At 37.2% G+C, this 24,514-nt stretch overlaps 1 protein-coding gene across 1 annotated transcript in view; it reads right to left on the reverse strand.

Annotated features, from left to right (window-relative positions):
- CAPN13 (calpain 13) overlaps positions 1-24,514 on the reverse strand; it is a 120,949-nt gene that overhangs the window by 54,421 nt on the left and 42,014 nt on the right. Inside the window, exons 4-6 of the mRNA XM_056817393.1 lie at positions 12,792-12,967; positions 8,019-8,190; positions 2,556-2,621 (exon numbers count right to left, since the gene is read on the reverse strand). Of these exons, the coding sequence (XP_056673371.1) occupies positions 2,556-2,621; positions 8,019-8,190; positions 12,792-12,967 (414 nt within the window). The remainder of the gene's footprint in view (positions 1-2,555; positions 2,622-8,018; positions 8,191-12,791; positions 12,968-24,514) is intronic.

A 24,514-nucleotide genomic window follows, 5' to 3' on the forward strand; every position in this document is an offset into this window, starting at 1 on the left:
TTAATGAAATTACTTTTCTATGAGATCATTAGAACTTTAGACCCCAGATTCATTTGACCTATATACTTAGATCTCATGAATCCCTTAAGATCATAGACAGAGAGATAAAAGGATCCTCAGAGGACAACTAGTTCAATCCTTTCATTTTTACAGGTGAAGGAAGTGAATCCCAAAGAGATGAAATGATTTTACCAAAGACACAGAAGAGTCAGAAATGGAATTTGAACTCAGGACTTCTCTGATTCTATAGTCTTTCCATTGAACCACATTTTAATGCCCCCAAGAATCAGGAAATTATTTCTCAAGACTAAGATAATGTTTCTAGCCTTCTAATAAATTGGAAAAGGCAGACCTATGAGGTAGAGAACATAGTGAGAGGTCATGAGTTGGCATGGAATGAGCCATATTAGACCAGATTCTTTGAGGGCAGAAACTGTCTTTTGCCTCTTTTTGGGTCTCCAGAATTTAGCACAGGGCTTGGCACAGTTATTATTGTTGTGGTCTAGTCATTTCAGTTGTGCCCAAAACTTTGTGACCTTCATTTGGGGTTTGCCTGGCAAAGATGTTATAGTGGTTTGCCGTTTTCTTCTCTAGCTCATTCTACAGATGAGGAATAGAAGCAAATGGGATGAAGTGTACCCAAAGTCACACAACTGTAAGCATCTGAGGCCAGATTTGAACCCAGGAAGATGAGTCTTCTTGACTTAAGGCCCAGGCACTCTATCTAATATGCCATCTAGCTACCCTTGATATATAGTAGGTACTTAATAAATATTTATTGATTAAAAGCTTAAGAGCTACTTCCTCATTGCAAATCTGCCTTTCATTAGCTATGAGACCTTTGAAAGTGTGAACATTTATATTTCACACTCTGTTTTCATTTGTGTTTATTAGGGAGAATTACTGTATATTTCTGGGTCTGGAATCTGAGTCAGAGATTTCATCCAGGCTACTGCTTTTTGCATTTTCTTTGTCCTTAGGAATCAAAAAGAATGTTTTCCTCTTAAACCGAATTTGGTTAATAAATGAAGGGGAGAAAGATTCTTTTCCAGCTTTGGTATCCATTCAAAGTCTCTCTTGTCCCCCTGTGGGGATGGGGAGGTGTGGATGGTTTGATAGACACCTCTTAATTAGTTATTCACCAATTAGAAATGTCTTGGGCTGTTCACAGGAAGGGCTGAATAAAGAATTCCTACAACTACTTATTAAGCTGTCTGACCCAGCTTCCATGTTGGTGGTCATTCAAGAGGAGCACAGACCTGCATGTCACTTTATTGACTATGATGCTGCCTAACCAATAAATGGATGCATATTTAATAAAGTGATATTTTTTACCCCAAATCAGTCTCTCAAGGGAATTTTAATCACAACAGAACCTTTGCATCTTATTTTCCTCATCTATAAAATGAAGAAATGGATCCAGATGATCTCTAAGATTTCTAATCTTAAAGTTTTACTAATTTATGATTTTCTGAATGCTGACGGAATCATCCACAAATACTCATTTCTGTTGTGTTGAAAATGTTTTCCTCCTTGTCTTCCAAGCATCTGAAAGTTTCTAGATAAGACCTAAGGAGTCTATGCCAGAACTTCCTCACAGTATAGGCTGTTCATTTCTCCTGGGACAGAATGTTTTACTTTACACTTTCAAGACAGTGTCTCCCCCCAACCCCCCAAGAAAAATTGATAGTTTCCGTCTTTTTTTTTTCTTTTTGTTCCTCCAAGAAGTCTAGCTCCTTCAAGAGGGGACAAGGTGAAACTATGTGAAGTACAGCTAATGGGTTTAGTTTTAATGTGCATCTCAAAGTCCTGGGAGAGAGTACTAGGGGAATTAGTTTTATTCTCTCCCCCAGAAGTAGTAGCATGTTCCACTGTTCAGATGGTAATTAGGTTTAGTTTTATGTTGATAGATGACATGTCAAAATGGGTAGACTTTATTGTTTTTTCAATTTGATGCACAAGGCCAGGGATGAAAGGTATTTGGCCTCTTAAAGTCACTCTGCTAGTCCATTCTCTCCACCCCCACCCCTATTGCCATCTCCCTGGAAATTGTTCTTTAGTTTTTATGTACTGCATATATGTACACATATATATGTGCATATATATACATATATACATAATATATTTATGTGTGTACATGTCTATCCCATTAGAATGGGATGGACATTATATCCCATTAGATGGGATTAGAATGGCAGCTTCTATAAGGAAAGTTTTCTTTCACTCTCGTCTTTGTGCCACCAGTGCCTGAGACATGTGGGGGTGAGTAATATATGCTTGTTGATTGATTATTCTTTGTTTGATAAGTATAAGATAGACACTGGCTATCAGGAGTAGGAATGGGAGCCTGGAGAATTGAAGTGCTCACACAAGAAGGACATAAAGGTAAATTAAGTCCGAGGTGGGATTTGAACCATGGTCCTCTTCTTTCGGAACCAATACACTTTTTGCTGACCCTGTCTTCTAGTGTCATCCATGGCAGTTGTAAGGACTACTCCCCTACACTAAACTTCAAGTATTTAAGCTTCCTAAAGGAAAAGAGAGAAACCACTTACCTCTGCAGTTCCTGTCACTGCATAGGCATGATTATTCACTAGTCCAAACTGCTCTACATCCAAGCCCTTCAAAAGAAAAAAAATTAAGGCAAAGTATTATTCTTAGTGCTGATTTATTACACAGTAACATGAATTGGGCAATATATAATTATATACAGAGTGTCTCAAAAGTCTTACCAAAGTCTAACCATGTGAATCTTTGCTGGAAAGATAAGATCCTCTAATTAACAACACAACAGAACAGAACAGAACAGAATAGGGCACATACCTAAGGATTACTTTTACTGGCTAAACCTCAACTGAATGATAACTAAGCACTTGCTTTCAAACACGCCACATCTCAATGAATAATATGGAAATAGGTATTGAGTGATAATACATGTATAACCCAGTGGAATTGCTTGTCAGCTCTGGGAACAGGGAGGGAAAGAAAATGAATCATGGAAACATGGAAAAATACTTAAAAAATAAAAATAAATAAATACATTGAAAAACAAACACATCATATCTCTATTCATCATTTGTCCAGCAAAAAGATAGTGCCTAATATGTGGGAATTACTCTGCTAGTTATGGGAATATCAGCCTAAGGAAAATATGGCCCTCGTCTTTAAGGAGTTTGCTATCTAGTAAGAAATTTAAAAATAAATATATGATGATGATGGTGATAATTATTTCTATTATGATCAGTTTTAATATTAGGTATCCCTAATCTCCCCAGGCTGGAAGTGTTGTGACTAGTCACAAATTGAATCTCACTATTGATCGATACAAGAGCTTCAGCCTGCTCCATTTCTGACCTGGACCAGTTAACTTCTTCTTAGGCAACCTGATTGACTCAGCCATTGTGATTCAGAGCTACTGAGTTTAAGATATCTGTCATCCTCAGACCTCCCTGGTAGCAGGGATTACAGGTGTACACCAGCACTTGTTGTTCAGTCATTTTTAGTCATGTCTGACTCTTTACTGGAGCAGTTTGCCATTTCCTTCACTAACTCTCTTTAATAGAAAGAAAGAAAGGGAGAAAGAGAGACAGAAAGAGGGAGGGATAAAGAAACATAGAAAGAGGGAGAGGGGAAGAAAGAAAGAAAGAAAGAAAGAAAGAAAGAAAGAAAGAAAGAAAGAAAGAAAGAAAGAAAGAAAGAAAGAAAGAAAGAAAGAAAGAAAGAAAGAAAGAAAGAAAGAAAGAAAGAAAGAAAGAAAGAAAGAAAGAAAGAGAGAGAGAGAGGAAGGGAGGAAGAAAGAAATACATTTTACAGGTGAGGAAACTGAAGTAAACAAGGTTAAATGACTTGCCCAGGATCACACAGTTAGTGTTTCAGATTTGAACTCAGGCCATCCTGACTCTAGACTAAGTGCTTTATCCTGACTGCTATAAGAATTCTTCTTATGCACAGCTCTAATTATTAGGAAAATTTTCCTTACATCAAGTCTAAATCTGTATCTTCTCAACTTTGCCCCTTTGCTTCCATGTTATTCTTTAGGATTAAACAGAAGATATCAAATTACCTCTTCCACATATCAGTGTTTTAAGTTTTTGAAGACAATGGTAACATTGGTGTTGAGACTTCCCTTCTTTAATTTAAGCATCCCTACTTCCCTCAATGAATCAATGTGTCTCTAGCATGGTATAGAGCAGCTGTTCTCAGAACATGATCTGATGACCCCTAAGGATTCCTGAAACTTTTTCAGGGCATCTGTGAGATCAAAATTAGTTTCATAATAATATTGATACATGTTAATTTTAATATGATAAATATTGTTCTATATAACCCACATAAACAAAAGCTCATTGGGGAAAACTCTCAATAATTTTTAAGGAGTCCAGAGACCAAAGAGTTTGAGAACTACTGGCCTGGGGAAATTGTTTGTCTAATTTTGGACAATTCAAATTGATTCTTTACACAGAAATATTTCTGAAGTTGAAAAAGAACAATTCATTCAGTTCCTCTAGCTTGATTTAAATTCTCCTTGAAGAACATCTATGTTTCTTTGCTTGAATTCTGTTCTCATAAAGCAAACTATCTCTTTTCATATCTTATTCCCCTGCATAGCCTTATCTACTCAAAGTTTCCTGTGTAGACAGGAGATGCTGATTCTTATCAGTATAAATTAATAAATTGACATTCTAGTTTATTGACAAGAATCTTGATGGATTTGATTAGCAAAAGCCACTTCCTCAGATTTTGACCTATGGGGAACTGATAAAACTTGGTTTCTGAAACTGGAAGTCCATGGTCAAACTTCTGAACTCCAGGTCACCCTGCCAAAAGTAATTCAGTTTGGCTGGAATTTAGGGTTAGAGAAGGAGTAGTCGATAAGGCTCCAAAGGTAGCATGTGGCCAGAGTAAAGGACTTTGAATGCAAAGTAAGACCTTTTACTTTGTTCTACAAGTAACTTTTCACCAGGAAAAGGATGTGATGAGAGCTATTCTTTAAGAGGTTATTTTATTCTCTAAGGTAATCAAGGAAAGAGGAAAAGAAACTATATGTTCTAAAATATTTATAGCAGCTCTTTTTGTGGCGGCAAAGAACTGGAAACTGATGGGATGTCCATCAACTGGAGAATGGCTGATCAAGTTATGGTATATGATTATGATAGAGTGCTATTGTGCCATAGGAATGACAAACAAGATGATCACAAAAAAAGCCTGGAAAGCCATATGAAGTGATGCAAAGTGAAGTGAGCAGAAGCAGGAGAATATGGTACAGAGTAAAAACAATAATGTGTAATGAGCAGCTGTGAATGACAACTATTATCAATAAGGCAAGGATCCCAGGAAAACTCTAAGGGAATCATGGCAAAAAAGGATATTCAGTGTCATAGAAGAAACAGAAGAAATTTGAATGAATATTGACACATAGCATTCTTCACTTTATTTCTTCTATTAATTTTTCTCTAGCGTAAGGATCATGTATTGTAATGGAGAAGATTTGTGAGTGGTAAAAACCCTCTGTCACAATATCTTGTTTCACCACATAATGAACAGGGAACTATGTACTACATGATAATACACATGTAACCTATATGATATCACCTGCTTTCTTGGGGAGGAGGAGGAGGAGAAGGGAGGGACAAAAAGAAAAAAAGATTTTTGGACATGGCTAATTTGAGAATTTGTTTTTCTTGGATAAGTATATTTATTAAAATTTATTATATATTTACAACAAGTCATATGTATTTTGTTATCATTATGCTAGCTGTTATACTGTTATATATCTATCTCTATAAAATAAATGGTAACTAAAAAAAAAAGATTAAATGCTAAAGTTGTGAAGTAGCATTGAGTGGAGCAGCAAGCAATTGGAGCTAGAACACCAGTTAGGAAGCTGTCATTATCTTAGACTAGATATGAAATTGTCTTGATAGAGGGAACTTCAGATGAAAAAACCTTCATCAGTCAATGGAGATCAACATTTAATCTGAAATTTACAGTCTTAGAGAGCTATCTGAAGGGCACCACGAGGTTAAATGTCTTGCCCAGGTCACCACTCAGGCAATATGTTTCAGAGGTGAGACTTCCTGAGTCTGAGTCCAGTCATTTCTCTAGTACTCCACTATTTTTTTCTTTTTATGCTAACAATATCATAAGCTATAATAGTTAGGAGGCTCTAAATGCATTGTAAGCAATTACAAGTACCGCCTTTGCTGCTGATTAAAACTTAAATGTGACTACGAATCTGGAGCACTCATCATTCCTGAAATATACATTTCATTTTCTTCCCTTGGTGCTTTTAATTATGCTTTTCCCTCTGGCTGAAATGTTGTCCCCATGCGCGCAAGCACACACACACACACACACACACACACACACACTCATACACATACTCTCACACACATACATAATTCTTTTGTATATTGAAATCCTACTTGTCTTTCATTCAAGGTTCATGAAGCATTCCCTGAATTCTTTGGGCTGCTAGGTGGCTCAATGAATAGAAAGGAAGGCTTGGAGTCAGGAGGACCCAGGTTCAAATTTGACCTCAGATAATTCCTCGCTGTGTGATCCTGGTCAACCCAGTGAATTCCAATTGCTCAGCTCTCACTGCTCTTCTGCCTTGAAACTGATACTTAGTATTGATTCTAAGAAAGTAAAGCTTTGAAAAGAAGTGATTCATCGCTCTGCCTGTCTTCTTCCTAATCTCTCATATGGCACATCGCAGTCTGCCTTTTCTTTCACTTGTTTGTATCTTATCTCATGTACTAGACTGTTCTCTCATTGAAGGCAGGGAACATGTGCCATCCAATCAATCAAGCAAAACATTAAGTGTTTATAATGTGACAGATCCATTGCCAAATGCTAGAAGTACAAAAAGAGGTCAAAGACAGCCCATGTCCTCAAAGAGTTTATAATCCAATGGATTGGGATCTGTATTCCATTCTGAGCTGAGGGCAAAGCTTTACAAATAGTAAAGGAATACAAATATAAAGTAAAAATAATCATAGTTCACATGAGAGTCAGTGTTTTACAGTGGAAAAGAGCAATGGGCATTGGATTTAGAGGATCTGTGGTCAAGTCCCACCACTGACACTTATCAGGTGTATAACCCTAGGCAAGGCATTAACCTTCTCTAGGGGTCAGTTTCCTCATCTGTAAAATGAGAGGTCAGATTCAAAGACTTTTATGATCTCCTCTAGCTCTAAATCTATGAGAACATAGTTAAAACATTCCTGTAAGGTAGGTAAGGCACATGCTTATGTCCATTTTAAAGAGAGGACCTGCTTCAATGTCTCACAGCTAGTAAAAGTATCTACAACAAAGGCGTCACCAGGGACTCCAAGGATAGTCTCTTCTCACTACATCAGGATACCTTGCTAGGTGATGAATATATATTAGTTGAATGAATGAATCTTTTTGACTCCAGATCAAGTTTGGTGATATTTAAGATCTTGATTCAATCTTCCTTTATTCCCTTCCTTAATGAAGTAACAAAAATACACATGAGCCATATGATTTAGAGGTGGAAGAAATAATTTGTCCAAATGCCTCATTTTTTTCAATTAACAAAACAGGACTAGAGAGAAGTGATTTACCCAAAGTCACATAAGTAGGAAATGAGGAAGGAATCACCTTCCAATCCCAGCCCATCTTTACTTTTACCATTCACTGCTTCAGAGCTATTTTATTCATCAAACCCTGTGGACTTGGTGAATGGACTTGGTTAATAGGATCATAGCTGTAGTGCTGGAAAGAAGCTCCAGGGCCATCTAAGCCAATCCTCCCATTTTATAGATGAGGAAACAGAGGTCTAGTGTACTTAAGGTAGTAAGTAGTAGAGGTCAGGCTTGAACTCAGATCTTCAGACTTTAGAGTCAACATTCCTTCCATTATATCACAATGTGAAGACTTCAGGAGAAAAAAAAGTTTCTAATTTCCTACAAAGTTTAGCACTTTGTCATGTCAGGACAATGGGACTCAGTATAACAGTTGGTCAACATGGCACAGCCCTACCTGCTACTTACGTTTTCAATCCCACATGTTATTATTGAGCCACATTGCTCAGCCACTTTCAAATTCTGGACCATATTGAGATCGGCTTTCTTAAGATCAATTGCAGTGACTATCCATCCTGTCAGTTCCACCAGTGAGTCAGCCAGACTGCCTGAATGCAAGTTGGAGTAGGAGCCATGGAGCCTGCCAATAAGAAACTAGAATTAGCCTCATCAGGCATTCAAGAATTCGGAAAAGAAACTTAATGAATTGACTTTTATTAATATTACTTGGGAAGTCCAGGGTTTAATTTCAATCTCTGACACTTATTTGATATATTATCCTGGGCGAGTCACTTAACTTCAAGTCAGCTGTCTAAGACTAATTTGCAGGGCAAGTATTGACCTATGTTGATAGGAGGTTTCCTTATATTCTTTTTACCAATGAAATCCCAAGTCTGAGCCCAAACAAAATGTCATTCCCTAAATAAATACTTGTTTCATGTATTAATTAAAAACTTTTTAAAATCCTTACCTTCCTGAACCTATATTAAGCATTAGTTACAAGGCAGAAAAAATGATAAGGAATAGGCAATTTAGGTTAAGTGTCTTGCCTACAGTTACATGGCAAGCAATATTTGAACCCAGGACATCTTGTCCCTAGGCTTAGCTTTCTATTCCCCCTGAGTTGCCACCCTTTGTCATATATATTATTAAGCAAGGTTCACAGATTTTCAAGCTATTGAGATAAAACCTACAAATTCAATTCAAATTAATAAATAAGGATTTAATATTTATTATGTGAAATAATAAACTTACATTCTACTAGGAGATATGAACACAGAGGAGTATTTATAAAGTAATTTCAAGAAGGAAAGAGTGCTTACTAGAAATCAGTATATAGAGGGTTGGGAAAAGGTCTTCTGTAGGAGATGGCCTTTGAGTATGCTTTCAAAGAAGTAAATTAGTTTTTATACCAGGGAAGTGAAATAGAAGTGAATTGCAAACATAGGGGATCACTTCCATAAAGACACAGAAGTGAGAGAGAGTGTGACATGAAGATCATTCAGACTGAAAAGTAGAGTTTTTCATGAAAAAGGAATAATATGAAATATAATTGGAAAAGTAGATGAGAATCAGGTTGTGGAGGACTATAAATATTAGGCTATACTTAGTACTAGAAACAATAGGAAGTCACAGAAGATCTTTGAGTAGGGAAATAACACAGTCAGGTATGTGTTTTATGAATATCCTGTTAGCAATCTGTATGGAAGATATATTGGAGAGGAGAGGATATTTCAGTAGGCTAGGCAAGAAGTAATGAGGGCCTGGGTGAGTTTAGAAGGCTATATGTATACAGAGGAGATGGCAGTGAGATGCCATTCAGGTTAAATCAGCAAGACTGGGCATATGATAGGGCACAGAGGGTTACAGAAAGGAAGAAAGATTATCCCAAAGTTGTGGACACAAGTGATTAGAAGAAACATCACATTTCTCTCAGAAATAGGGATGTCTGGAATGGGAAATTGTTTAAGGAAGCCATTATGAGTTCTGTTTTGAACAAGTTAAGTTCTAGATATATCTAGGATATCCTAGGGGAGATGCCTACTAGGTGGTTGGTGATCTGGGATGTAGGTATTCATGAGAGAGATTAAGGCTGGAAAAGTCAATTTCAGAATAACCTGTATGGGAATGCCATAGAATTCTCAGGAACTGATGAAATTAGAGGCAATAAAGGGTAGAAAGAAAAGACTCAAAGCAGATCTTGAGGGGCACCCAATCTTAATGGAAAAGAGTAGGACAATAATTTAGCAAAGGAGTCTGAGAAGGAATAGTTAGACAAGTAGAAGAGGTGGTCAAGAACAATGTTGCAGAAGTCCTAGGAGGAGAGACTGCACTTAATATGTGGCACAGTGTGATACAGTTTATCAGACCTTAGGCAAATCATTGCACCTCAATTGACCTTGGTTTTTATTTATCTAAAAGGAGAAGATGAGATTTACTATACTCTTTGAAGTCTTTGACATCTTTTTTTAGTATTTCTCCCAAGTTTTGTGATATTATTCTGGCCTGGTTCTATCCCTACTTGTCTGGCCAACAGTTCTTAGATTCCTTTGATGGATTTTTATCTATGTCATTCTCATTAATTATGGATGTCACTCAGAACTGTCTGGTCTCATTTAGTGGTCTCATCACTTCCCAGGGATTCAGTTTCTATTTTTATGGAGACAATCTCCAGATCTTTAGATTTGACATCTATCTATCTATCTATCTATCTATCCATTGGTCTGTCTATTTATCCATCCATTTATATTTCCTGAGTTATAGTCCCATATAACCAATTGACTTTTGGATATCTTGAATTGGTTATCCTGTAAACATTTCAAACTCAACCTGTCGAAAACAGAACTCATCTTTCCGCAAAAGGCTTCCTCTACTCAGATTCTTTACAACTTTTGAAGGCACCACCATCTTCCCAGTCTCTAAGGCTCACTATCTCAGTTTCATCCTCCACACCCTGCTGACACTTATCTACTTCATTGTTATTTTACTTTATAAAATCTCTCATTTATATCTTCATTTATCACCTCTCTCCTATTGCAATAACCTTCTAATTGGTTTCCCTGCCTCAGAGTCTCTTCGCACTCCAAACCATCCTCTCCTCAACTACTAAAATGAGTTTTCAATAGTATATATCTAAGAATCTTGTCCCCTCCCAATAATTTCTAATATTTCCCTATTCCTTTCAGTATCAGAAGTTATCCTACTGGCATTTAAAGCCCTTCACCACATGACACTGCCATAACCCTTCTATTCTTCTTACATTTTGCTTCCTCCCTCCAATTGCCACAATCTCTTTCTGTATTATCTGCTTACATTGGCTTATTTGCTATTCCTGCCATATTTCTTAAATCTGCCTCTGTATTGGCTTTCTTCCATGTCCAAATTGCTTTCATTCCTTCTTTCTACTACTTAGTTTCTTGGTTTTCCATCAAAACTCAGCTTAAATCCCTCTTTTTTGCTGATCTTAACCAGCTTTTCACCCCTTTCCTTCTGAGATTCCCTCCCAATTTCTGTATATTATAGTTGTTTATCTATTGTTTTCCTCATTATAATGGCTTCTTGAGGGCAGGGACCTTTTTATATTCCCTGAACTTGGCACAGGGCCCCATGTGAGTAAGTGCTTAATAAATGTTTGCTGTATGATTGGCCTATCTGTCCTTTCTAACTACAACTATCTTTGATTCTTTTTGTCTAATGATCTATTTCTATTTCTGCAACATAGAGACTGCATGGAAAGCTGGTCATAGTTTTCAAGTTCTAGGGTGAAATTTGTATTTTATTCTAGAAGCAAAAGAGAGGTAGGATGCAAACCTAGGTTTTATTGATGCTCATTCCTTGATTTTTGCAATATTACTACTTCTAGAAAAAGAAAGCAGGAATGAGCTATTTGGGGGTAATTTTTAGGGTTAGGATGTTGGCCCCAGAGCTCAATATCTTGTCTCATTTAAGGATCAAGTATTCTTTTTCTAAGAAAATCAACTCAGTGATCAAAAGAGGTTAAAGTCATCCGGTTAATTCTTACTCATTTTGGGAATATGTCAGTGTGGCTATAAGGCTTTTAAAAGTGAATTCTCTTTCTTAATCACTGAATCAATAATAGCTATTGTTATTAGCTAGACATAGGTCTCAGATGCCAATGAACACTCTGACATACCTCCTTAACATAACTCCTAAGTCATTTCTCACAAGCTTGTTCAAAAGACAATGAAAAAACAAACAAGCAAACTCTTGATTGGAGTTTCATGTCTACCTGTAGTCCCTGATACTGGGGAGGTGAGCCTGGTGGACCACTTGAATTCTGAAATAGAGGAGGATTTAAGCCAGGTGTCCATTCTATGTCCAGTACCAATTTTATGGGCCACAGGAAGGTATGTAGAGAGGACTGAAAGTGAAATTAGTCAAGAAGAGGCAAACTGGTTCAAGTTAGAAACAGAGTAGGTCAAAGTTTCTAATTTAATTAAGAGTAGTGTTGAAGGAAAGTTAAATATGCCCAGGGAATGGAGCAACTGGCTTGAAGCCAGGAAGGCCTATGTTCAAATTGGCTTCAGACACTTCCTAGCTGTGTGACACTTGGAAAGTCACTTAATTTTGATTGCCTAACCCTTGCCTCTCCCTCCTCATCTGTCTTAGAATTGAACCAAGACAAAAGGATTTAAAAAAAAGTAGAGTTAATCCATAAGATAACCACTATATTTCCAGCTTGGGTGAGAAAGAGAAACTACTCTCCACACCAAGTAAATAACAAATAAATAAATTATCAACAAATAACAATAAATAAATAAATGGATGTCTGATAAAGAATATCAGGGTCTAATAAAGAAATGGCTTACCAGCTTTTCATTGTGATATTAGACAGTATGGTATAATAGCTAGAGTGTTAGATCTGGAGACAAGAAACATGGGGTTCAGGTTATGATTTTGGTACTTATTGGCTCTGTGACCATAAATAAAATAAGGTAATGATTGAACAGGAATGATAGAAAAGTTATTCCCTGAGCTCCTGGGCTTGGAAATCCATTCCCCATAATTCCAAAGGGCATTTTGTAGCTGGTACAGAACCAGAAAATCCACTCTCTTCAATGCCTGCTTCACTTCCTCCCCCAAGGCTTGTCATCCTATAAACAACAGGTTTGTCTAAGGATTAATGAGGTCTGGCACATCACAAGTGGTGTAGCTGGATAAGTACATTCTTTCACAGAAGTGGAGAGAACAGAAGGGATGGAAGTTCCTGTGAGGACTTACTTGGCATAAGCCTTCTCAAGCAAACAGGGCCAAAATTCATTGTTCCCTCCACGAGGATGAACAAACAGGTACTCTCTTCTTTTTAGTGTCACAACTCTACTGTTAGCCCCCCCATATGGTTTTACAGGGAGACGGTCATCAACCACCACATCCACCCACTGTCCACATTGCCAGAACTGAAAGAGAAAAAAGCAAATTCTTAATCAGAATGACCCCAGTTTATATTAAAAAGAGGCTAAAATGAGACAAAAAATTGTAAAGGGCTTAGCACAATGCCTGGCACATTTTAAATATGTATGTAAATACTAGTTATCATCATCATGTCATCATCATCATCATCATCATCATCATCATCATCATCATCATCATCATCATCATCACTCCAACAGTGTTTGCTAGGTGTGTATGACTTTGGCTAGGTTCTATGACTTCTCTAAGCCAGGATTCAGTATATTCCCTTCTGTTTTTATATGTCAATGAGCTAAGAATGTGTGTGTGTGTGTGTGTGTGTGTGTATGTGGGTTGTTTATACATTAAAAAACAAATCAAATAATCAATCAAACTATGATTTACAAGCCAAATCTGGTCTACTGCCTTTTTTTGAATGGCTCACATTCTTTCTTCCCTCTCAAATTATTTGTGTTTTTAACATTCTCTCAATTTTTTTACTTCCAAATTCTCTTCTTCCCTCAAGCCCTTCCCCATTCATTGAGAAGGAAAGCAATATGATATCAAATATACATTTAGAATTATGCACAAATATTTCCATATCAAAAGTAAAGAAATATACTTCAATTTGCGCTCAGACTTCATTTGTCTCTCTGGAAGTGGTTAGGATATTTCATCATGAGTCCTTCTGAATTATCTTGCATCATTATACTCATCAGAGGAGCTAAGTCTTTCACTGTTGAGCATCTTACAATATTGCTGATAATGTGTTCAGCAATTTTCTGGTTCTGTTCACTTCACTCTGCATATAGGTTCGTATAGGTCTTCCCAGGTTTTTCTGAAACCATCCCCTTTGTCATTTTTAGAGTAGTATTCTATCATAGTCATATATCATAACTTTTTCAAACATTCTCCAATTTATGGGCATCCTCTCAATTTCCAATCCTTTGCCATCATAGAAATAGTTGCTTTAAATATTTTTGTAAGTGAGGGTCTTTTTCCTTTTCCTTTAATGTCTGTGGGTACAGACCTAGGAATGGTATTGCTGGGTCATAGAACACATGCAGTTGGATAGACCTTTAGACATAGCTCTAAATTATTCTCCAGAATGGGTGAATCAGTTCACAATTCTACCAAAAGTACATGTAACCTGATGCTTTTTTCTGCATCCTCTCCAATATTGGTCATTTCCCTTTTCTGTCAACTAAGGCAGCCTAATAGGTATGAGGTAGTACCTCAGAGCTGTTTTAATTTACATTTCTCTAATAGTGATTCAGAGCATTTTTTTATCTGACTAAAGACAGCTTTAATTTCTTCTTTTGAAAACTTCCTGTTCATATCCATTGACCATTTATTAATTGGGGAATGATTCTTAGTTTGAAAATTTGACTGAGTTTCTTACATATTTGAGAAATTAGCCTTTTATCAGAGAAACTGGCTATGAAAATATTTTCCATTCTCCTACTTTCCATTTGATTTTGACTATTAATTTTGTTTGTACCAAAACCTTTTAATTTCATGTAATCAAAAATTGTCATTACACTTCCTGTAATCCTACATATCTCTTCTCTAGTTTTAAATGACTTTCTCCTCCACAGATCTTACTGAGAAATTTTTCTATGTTCCCCTAATTTGCTTATGATATCACCCTTTATGTCTAAATTGTTTACCCATTTTGATCTTTCCTTAGTATACAGTGTGAAATGCTGGTCTGTACTTGGGTTCTATATGGTCCATATTCCTATCTCTGTAATTAATCATAGTTTGCTGAACCCTGAAGTCAAAGTACGGTTTCTTCATTTTAAAACAGCCATCAGAATGTAAACATTATCCATCAATCAATAGGCATTTATTAAGCACTTCCTTTGTGGCAAGCACTATGTTAGGCATTGAGAATACAAACACAAGAGGGAAACAGTTCATTTCTTCAAGGAGATACTTGCATATATATTATAATTTCATTATTCAAATATTCTCTGAAATCAGGAAAAGTTTCTAGGACCCAGAAATCCCAGTGGATTGCTGAAAATCATAATTTAAGTACAGGGTGAGTTTCCTATCCAGTACTTTTATAATGTGCTCCTTCCTGACCATCCCTTTATCTCTAATACATACACACACACACACACACACACACACACACACACACACACACACACAATGCAGAAGAACCTAGACTTTGGAAGGAAGACTGACCTGATGTATCTGAGTACAAAATTCAGGGGTTCAGTTCTGGAGAGAAGTAGAGAGTCATCACAATGAGGGTGCAGAGAGAAAGATGAAGTCCTTACAGGCATTTTGTGATGAACATTTAAATACTTGAATGGATATTTCAGGCTTGTCTCTAAAAGCCACAGCTTCTGCTTATCAGAAAGGAAAAAATCCCACCTCTCATGAGAATAGCTGGAATGTCCAGAAGCTATTTGTTGTCATTCTTGGTGATACATGAAAGAATAGTAAAAGTTTAACTCTCCTTTCCCCCCTTTTTTTTTTGCCTGTAGCTGGTAAGCATTTTCTATGTGGGTTTTCTGTCTTGAAGCTGCTTCTAATTCCTAATTTTATTCCATGTAAATGATGACTGGTCACAAATGCTGTGATTCACATCTGTTTATGATTTGCCTACAGGGGGACTGCAATGGAGAAAGTGACTAGTTTGGAACACAGAGAATTAAAGAACACTGGTCTAAAATGTTAGGGTTTTTCCCCTTTTCTTAGTAAGGGGATAGGTTGAAAGAGAGAATCTTGTGGTTTTGATTTTACTAATAACTCATATATATATATGTGTGTGTGTGTGTGTGTAAGTATGTATGCATATATATAAGCTTTTCCCATCCCCAGACCAGGCATCCCTTCATTTCTTACCAGGCAATATTGCATTTCTTGATTATACCTAGACAGATTAAATTCCTTTCTCACCATCTACCCCCAATCTCTTTTAGCTTCCTTTGTGTATTGTCTCCCCTATTAGATTGTAAATTCCTTGAAAACAAAAATCTTGTCTTTCTTTTTTGAATTACTATTCTCAGTACTTTGTACAATATCTAGCACACAGTAGGTGCTTAATAAATGTTTATTGACCAACTCATATAAGCTTCTAAATAATAGAAAAAGACAAATCATCTAACTCAGAGCCTTTTATCCCCAGGTTATAGAGCCATAAATAAGTAAGATTCAGGTGCCACACAAAACTAGTATTTTGTTTAATAACCCTTACCTTTTGTCTTAGAATCAATATTGTGTATTGGTTCTAAGGCAGAAGATTGGTAAGGGCTAGGCAATGAGAGTTAGGTGACTTGCCCAGAGTCACACAGCTAGGAAGTGTCTGAAGCTATATTTGAACCCAGGGACCTCCCATCTCTGGGCCCAGCTCTCAATCCATTGAACCCACCTAGCTGCCCCCAAGAACTACTACTATTTCAATGAAGTTTCCAGCTTATAGAATGAAGGTCAGGGTAGAGGAGTAGTCCTAAGGAAATTCATACAACTTGGGCTACTCTGAGTGAATTTCTGAAAGGGGAAGGAAAAGAAGAAAATGTAGATCATTGACTTTAGATTTTCCTCACAATAGAAAACTATCATATATCCCTGTCTGATAGTTATAAAGGTATATACAAAATAGATACAAAATGTTATTTTTAGAGGGAAGCATTAACTTCAGGTAGAATCAGGAAAGAATTTGCCTAGAAAATGAGCTGATCCTTGAAAGAAATTAGGGATTCCAAATGTCACAGTAGTAGATAATGGATACTAGGAATGGGGCACTCACAGGGTTGATATGAGAAAAGTGCTTTAATATTGTTAGGTGGGTTAATCAATAAAGGGCATGGTTTGGAATCAGGTCAAACTGAGATTGGATTCTGCCTCAGATTCTTGTTACCAGCTGACTATCTTTCAGACTCAGTTTCTTCATCTATAAAATGAGAATTATAATAGCACCTACCTCACAAAAGTATAGATCAAATGAGGTTTTATATATGTCTAACACTTTTGAATATTAATGGCAAATGTTAGCTAATATTATCACTACTACTACTACTACTACTACTAACAAATTTTAGGAGCAGGGAGGTAGAAAAGTAGATAGAATGCTGGGCCTGAAGTCAAGAGGACAAGTCTTCTTGAGTTCAAATTTAGTCTTAGTTGTGGCACTGGAACAAAAGTTCCTATGGTTATGACCAAACTAGAAAGACTTGGTTTGGGAAAGAGTAAGGTTCTGGCAATAGATTGTCTGTTGCCTAAGGTGTCCTGGGAATGAGAACCAGATGGATGAAGTTGATCAAATTAAATGCTGATAGGAAAATGGAGAGACAGGACTAATATTACATTGTAAGAGCAGCTGTGAATTGTTTTCTAGGGAAAAAAGATGAAAATATACATTAAGATCTGTAAAGTTCATGCTTACTGATGTAGGAATTCCAATATTAGGATGCCCTAAGGGCATTATTGAGAAGATAGAAATCTATGTATGTATGAAAACATTCATGGAAGCTTTGTCTGTAATGACAAAATAACTGGGAAAAAACAATGACTGGGAGAAATGGCTGAATAGATTATGATATTTGAATGTACTGGATTATATTATGTTATTAGAAATGACAAATATTAGAAATATATGAAAAGATGAAAAAGGAAGAAAATAAAATAAGGATAACACATACTATTATTATAACTTAAAAATAGCCACAAAATTAAGAGAAAAAGGTATCAAAGTAATAGAAATCCCTTGGGAACTCAGAAACAGAATGTTTATATTAGCAGACATATATAATCGATATATTTTAAACAAATTGTAAACAATGTGGAGTTTATTGGTTTTGCACAAAAAATTTTATGCACTTGTTGTGGCATTTTGGTGATGATGATTACTGACGTGTATAATAAAAATCTGGGAAAAAATCACTTACTAGCTGTATGACCTGAGCAAGTCACTTTAACTTGTTTGCCTCAGTTACTTCATCTCAGTAAAATCAGCAACACAGAGATTACCAATGAAATGGGATTTTCCTTATCCATCTTTTATTATCTTTCTAAGGAAAAGACAGAATTCATAGTAGCATTCATAAAATTAACTACACAGGGAAATGGCAGGCTACTTCAATTCTTTTGTTGAGAAAAAACCCAAAGAAGGTCATGAGAAATGACTGAACAACATCAACAGACTTCAAAGTGATATAAAAAATGAGTTGTTAGGGGCCTGATACAGTAGATAGACCTCCCAGCCTTGAATCAGGAAGAAAGATCTGAGTTCACTTCTGGTTTTAGACACTTACTAGCAGTGGGACACTAGGCAAATCATTTAGCCTCTGTTTGCTTCAGCTTCCTCATCTGTAAAATGGGGATAAAAATAGCACCTATCTCCCAGAATTTTTGTGAATACCAAATGAGATAATAATTTAAAAGTGCTTAGTACAGTGTCTAGCACATAGCATTATATAATTGTTAGCTGTTGTTATTGTTGTTTTGATGATGATGTAGATATTAAGTGATTGTACATTGATTAACTCATTTAGATTCAAGGTGAATAAAGCTGAAAAGGATCTTTTAGTTCATCTGCTTGAATATCTTTATTTTAACTCATGAGAAAACTGATTCCCAGTTAGGGGAAATGACTTGCCTAAGGTTACACAGTTATGAAGTAGCAGAGCTCATAATTTTTTTACATTAACATTTTATACACTCTTGTTTACTTCACAATGATATTCCACCTCTTCCCAACCCATGTAACTAAAGAATTTTCTCCTGTAACAAAGAAAAGCAACAAAAGTTTTAAGCAAAACCAATAGCACAGTGACTACATATGAAAAGTGATTCTCTGCCCCTATTTTTCCCCATCTCTCTAAGAAAAGGACAAAGTTAATAAGAATATAGATTTAAAGGTAGAGGTAATCTGTTTCTACCTCTTCATTTTTACAGATAAAGAAATTGAAGTTTCAAGAGGCTGTGACTTGTTCGAGTTCAGGAAGGGCTAAAGTCATGGTTTGGACCCAGATATTCTCAGAGTTTACTTAGCACTCCTTCCACTACAGCTGCTGCCTATTGTAGAAAAAAAAAATATATATACATATTTGTATATATATATATATATATAATGATGATCTATATAAAATAAAATGTTTAGATGGAAAAACTGTTCAGATACTTTAACTCGCCAATCAGGTTCAAACTGTTTGGATACTTTTGATAGAGGTAATCAAAGAATCCTCAGTGATGAAGTAAAGCTCAAATGTGAACTTCTTTTCAGGGCCAGGAACAAGGATGCTAAAGAGACTCTTACTATAAACATTATTATACTTATTGAAATATATGAAGATAAAATAAAAGATTTCTAATTCTAAGGGATTCTAAATCCGCCCAAATAAACTCCCAGCTTCTGGAAGGAATTGCTTCTCCTGTGTTTCACAGGCCACACTACTCCTCCCTGATCTGACTAACCCAAATTTATACTATATACATAAAAACTATTGCTATTATCCTTATACATCTTAACTTCACCTTCAAATTATAAAATAGCAAGGGCTAGCTGGTTGAGTCTCAACATGAATCAAGCTAGGACTATGAGCCTTAACAGACTCAGTCCAAACTAAAGAGCAGGCTTTTCTTTGGTCTTCTCAGAGTTAAATAATCTATAAATCCATAATAAATAGTAATAGTGTTTCCAAAGTTGGGAAAGGAAAACACTGAGCTCCTTCAGATCTTTCCCTCAGACAGAGAGAAAGGCAAAGATGTTACCTCCTCCAGCCTTGAGAGAGAATCTCTGAAAGTTGTGTCTCTGCCAACAGCCAGAGAGCAACTCCCAACTTCCAGAGAGATTAATTGACATAGAAAAAGGGTTATAACTGTCACATCTGAAATTGACATTCTCTCTCAGCTCTGCTTCAAATTCTAATTCATTGTCAAGCCAGCCACTTTACTTCTTATCTCTAAACTAATAAAACAATACTTATTTTCAAATATCATCCCTACACTCTCATTCTCTCATCTATTTTTCTGGTGCCATGAATGTTTATTGTACTTACACAATAGTCTACTTCGTTTTAGCATTCTTTTTGTTTATACTACTCTGATCTTTGTATATGTAATCCTCCCCCCTGCTTCTTCATGACTTACTTTGCATCATTTCATACTAATCTTCCCATATTTCCTAGAATTCCTCTTTATTTTTTCTTACATGCAGTGACATTCCATTAGATTCATATACCATAATTTGCTCAATCATTCTCTAATTGATGGGTCTGTTTTGTTTACAGGTTCTTATAGAAATGGAATTTGAACTCAGGTTCTCTGATTTCAGGCCCAGTGCTTAATCTATCCTACTACAATGCTTCACAACAGCCCTTTGAGTTTGGATGGGGTAGTTCCTCCATTTTTCCAGAGGAAACTGAAACGCAGGGAAATTAAGCCAGTAAACAACAAAAATGATACCTAAACTTTTTGTAAAGCTTTAAGGTTTTAAAGCACTTTACAAATATTATCTCTCAACAATGCTGAGAGGAGGTAGGTGTAATTATTATTCCTGTTTTGTAGATAAGGAAATTGAGGCAGAGAGATATAAAATGACTTGCCAAGGGTCACCCGTTTCATAAGTGTCTAAGGTTGGATTTAAATTCAGGCCTTACCAACTCCAGGGCAGTTAGGTGGTACAGTGGATAGAGTGCCAGGACTGGAGTCAGAAAACTTGAGTTGAAATTTGGCCTCAGACACTTACTGGCTGTAACCCTGGTCAAGTAATTTAATCCTGTTTCCCTCAGATCCTCATTTGTAAAATGAGCTGGAGAAGAAAACGGCAAATCACACTAGGATCTTTGCCAAGAAAATCCAAAATGGAGGTGGTAAACTGTTGGGCATGATTGAAACAACTGAATAGCAACTTTCCAAAGCCAGGCCTAGCCCTCACAGTGCCATCTAACTGCTTCATTGAACATAGCAACAAGCTTCATCTAAGAGTGTGTTGTCAGATGCCCTGGCCAAAACTTTAATGAGATCTTAGGCTTCAATGATTGAAGTTTGGTATCTCAACCTAGCAATGTTGTAATACTCAGTCAACATATTGAAAGTCTTGGGTTCACATCCGGATTTCACTTTAGGGAAGGACATGGAGAAAGTTGGGTCCTGTTTGGAAAAGAGCAGCTGAAATGGTCAAGAAAACCTCAACAAAAGGAAAGGTCAAAGGAATTGACAATGTTGTTACCTAGAAAAGAGAAGATTCTCCAAGTTGTTAAAAGATTGTCATATTGAGAAGGGATTGTATTGTACTTGATCTGCTTGGCCCCAAGAGGACAGAAATAGGACCAATAAATAGAAGGGTCGTTTGGGATCCTAATATGATTTTATCTGCATGGTGGGTCTTTTAGTGGGGAAACTCTTTTTGCCTGTGCAGATTAATAGCTCATCCATGTGTAATTTATAGTCTTAGAAAATGGCCTGGGGGCACTAAGGGACTTGTCCACAGTCCTATATTCAGTCTATGTAAGAGGCAGGACTTGAATCTAATTCTTCTTCATTCCAATGCCACTGTGTCAAGTTGTTTCTCAGGTAGATGTAGCAGGAAGGTAAATTTGGTGCCAACATAAAGAAAACTTCCTGACTGTGAAGGGAAAACTGAAGCAACTTTTGGTCTTTCTGCCACTGAGTTGGAGCAAACAGCAGTTGGAATGTTAGAGAGAAGATATTGACAAGAATGACAGTTGGTGGGGGGAGGGGACTTGGAGTGACAGTTGGTCTCTGGTGACTCTCTTCCTAGCCCTTGGACTGGAAAGGAGCCTCTCTCTCTGTCTCAGGATAGAAGTCCCTCCATTCCTGGATTTCTCCAACTGTGTGCTCTACCTGGATTCCTGTGATTGTGTCATCGAACAAAAGGATTTAAGGGGAGTGGTTTGAACTGTAAAGCTGGTCTTTAGGGGTGTCAGCCCGAAGAGACAAGCCCAACCATCTCTGAGGTCAGAACCTTTTCTTCCTCTTGTTGTCTACTCCTAAAGACTTTGAATTGAAGAAAACTAGTACAGATTAGCATAGACAGGAATAAAAGAAATGCTCCACCAGCCTGTAAGGCCTGGCCTCAGCTCAAAAGCTGAGAGAGACTCAAACCCCATCTGGGGAAAAGTATAGGGAAATCCCAACTCTCTCTACCCTGATACCTCCCCAATCCAAAATTGTTATTAAATTCATCTTTATTTAAATAACCCGCAGTCAGATAAGAAGACTATCATTTCAGGGGGACATAGAGGGAGCTGAAACTCAGGACAGCCATTCAACCATAGATGGTCCTTATTGGACCCCTACTGGGTGACCTTGGTCTGGGGGGAGACTTGTCCCTCAGGGGGTTCATGCCTACCTGCCCTGGGGTATCTTCATCAATCAATAGAGGAGACATCCCCTGAGGCTACCAGAGGAGGCCCATTTCTCAGTAATCCCAATTTTCAAAGATAGCCTCTCAGCAGGGGATATTTCCTTTTACCTTATCCATAGCCATATTCCCTCTCTCCCTTCAACTCCTCCATTTCTTGTTACAAAACCTTCTTTATCTTCTGTACCCTCTTCTTCCCTACAATTTATTTAATTATTACATGACAAAGGGAACTTCCCAAATACAAATAGTTGATTCAGGATGTGGATGGTCTTGTATCCCTTGAGCTATTTCTGGAGAGGGATGGAGGAGGCAGGATTCATGCTTCAGGTGGGAATGGGGATAGGTTTTCTCTGAGGTTCCTGATAATTGTGATTTTATAAATGAATGAAGTCAAGAAGAGAACACAGATTTTCTTTGCCTTAGCTAATGACCACTCATATTTCTACAACACTATAAGTTACTTTTCCTAATGCAAGTAGGTGAGGTCAATATTTTAACTATTTGAGTCTAATAATTACATATAGAAAAAAAACTAAAGAATAAAAGCAACTCGCTGAATGTCACACATCTAGTAGGCAATAGAGTTGGAATGAGAACCAAGGTTCTGACCACTTTCCAATATTCCACATTACCTCCCTGCTCTAACACACTGCTCTTCTTCAACTAATAGGGATCGACTCAACCATAAATTTACCAATAATGGACTTTGTGAAATGAGGTAGGATATTTTTCTTGGTGTCTCTGAGAAAATAAACTAGGTTGCTACCCCAAACCTTCCTGGGTGGGGCAACTAGGTGGCTCAGGAGATAAAGAGCCAGTCCTGAAACTAGAGGACCTGGGTCCAAATCTTGCTTAGGACATTTCCTACCTATGTGACCCTGGGAAAGTCACTTAACCCCCGTTGCCTAACCCTTACTACTTGTCTGCCTTGGAACCAATACTTAGTATTAATTCTAAGACAGAAGGTGAGCATTAAGAAAATTCCTGTACATTTTTGTCTTTATATCAAGAGCAGCTACAGAGATTTTTAAGTACCTTTTTTTCTGTAGGGTACTATGCGGAGCTCAGAGACTATAAAGAAAGGAAGTTAACATTTATTAAGTGCCTATTACATGTCAGGAGGTAACTAGGTTATTCAGTGGATAGAATTCTGGGTCCAAACTCAGGAAAGACCTGAGTTCAAATATGGTCTCAGACACCTATTAGCTATGTGATCCTGGGCAAGCCTCTTAACCTCTGTTTGCTTTAAGCCACCTGAGAAGGAAATGGCAAATGACTTTCTTTGTCAAGAAACCCAGTGTCCAGTATTGGCGTACTATGGTCAATGGGGTCACAGAGAGTTGTACATGACTGAATAGCAACAAAGTGCCAAAAATTGTGCTAAGCATTCTACATATATCCCATTTAGGCTCACAACAACCCTGAGGAGGTACAATAATTATTTCCATTTTACATTTGAGGAAATCAAGATAAACAAGTCCAGTCAATTGTCCATGGTCATAAGAGAGATAAAGCAATGAAGATGTACAAGAACCGATTTTGCTGTGGGCTTTGGGTTTGGTGTCATGGAAAGAGAATTCAGAAGACTTGGGTCTAAGTTTCACCTTGAATGCTAACTCTCTATGTGACATTGGGCAAGTCATTTCCTTCTCAGTTTCCTCATTTGAAAAATGAAGGGGTTGCTCTGGCTGGCCTCTGAGCTAGATCTGATCATCTGAATGGCAGTCTGAAAGGGCTCAGATCCTTTAGGGTAGAGGGCATATGGCGGGAGAAGGGAGAACTGCTAGCCATCATCTGTTTATGAATGATGTGGAACCCTCAACAGGACTGTTTGGACAGCTGGAGGTCACAGATGTTCTCCCAGCAGATCAAGCTGAGGAAGCGCTCTGAGAACACAGAGGGAGAGGGAGAGACATCAGCAGAGACAACACAAAGAAGATGTTTTCACGGTGATTAGTAAAGCAATGTAGTGCGGCATCATTCTGGCTCCAAAATGTGACTGAAGCACTTTTCTAGCAGTAAGTAAGACATGTGGGAAGAGGGCTCCAGATGGGGACTGGGTTGTGAGGCAAGAGAAGCATCATTAGTACTATGAATGTAAGCACATAGGAAACATTGAGGATGCCAACATGTGTCCCAGGAGATTGTGGGGTTTGAAAGTTATACTGCATAGTGAAAGAAAAAAAACAAAATAACACTCTGAATCTTA

This window comes from Monodelphis domestica, chromosome 1, assembly GCF_027887165.1.
Source record: "Monodelphis domestica isolate mMonDom1 chromosome 1, mMonDom1.pri, whole genome shotgun sequence".
NCBI lineage: Eukaryota > Metazoa > Chordata > Mammalia > Didelphimorphia > Didelphidae > Monodelphis > Monodelphis domestica.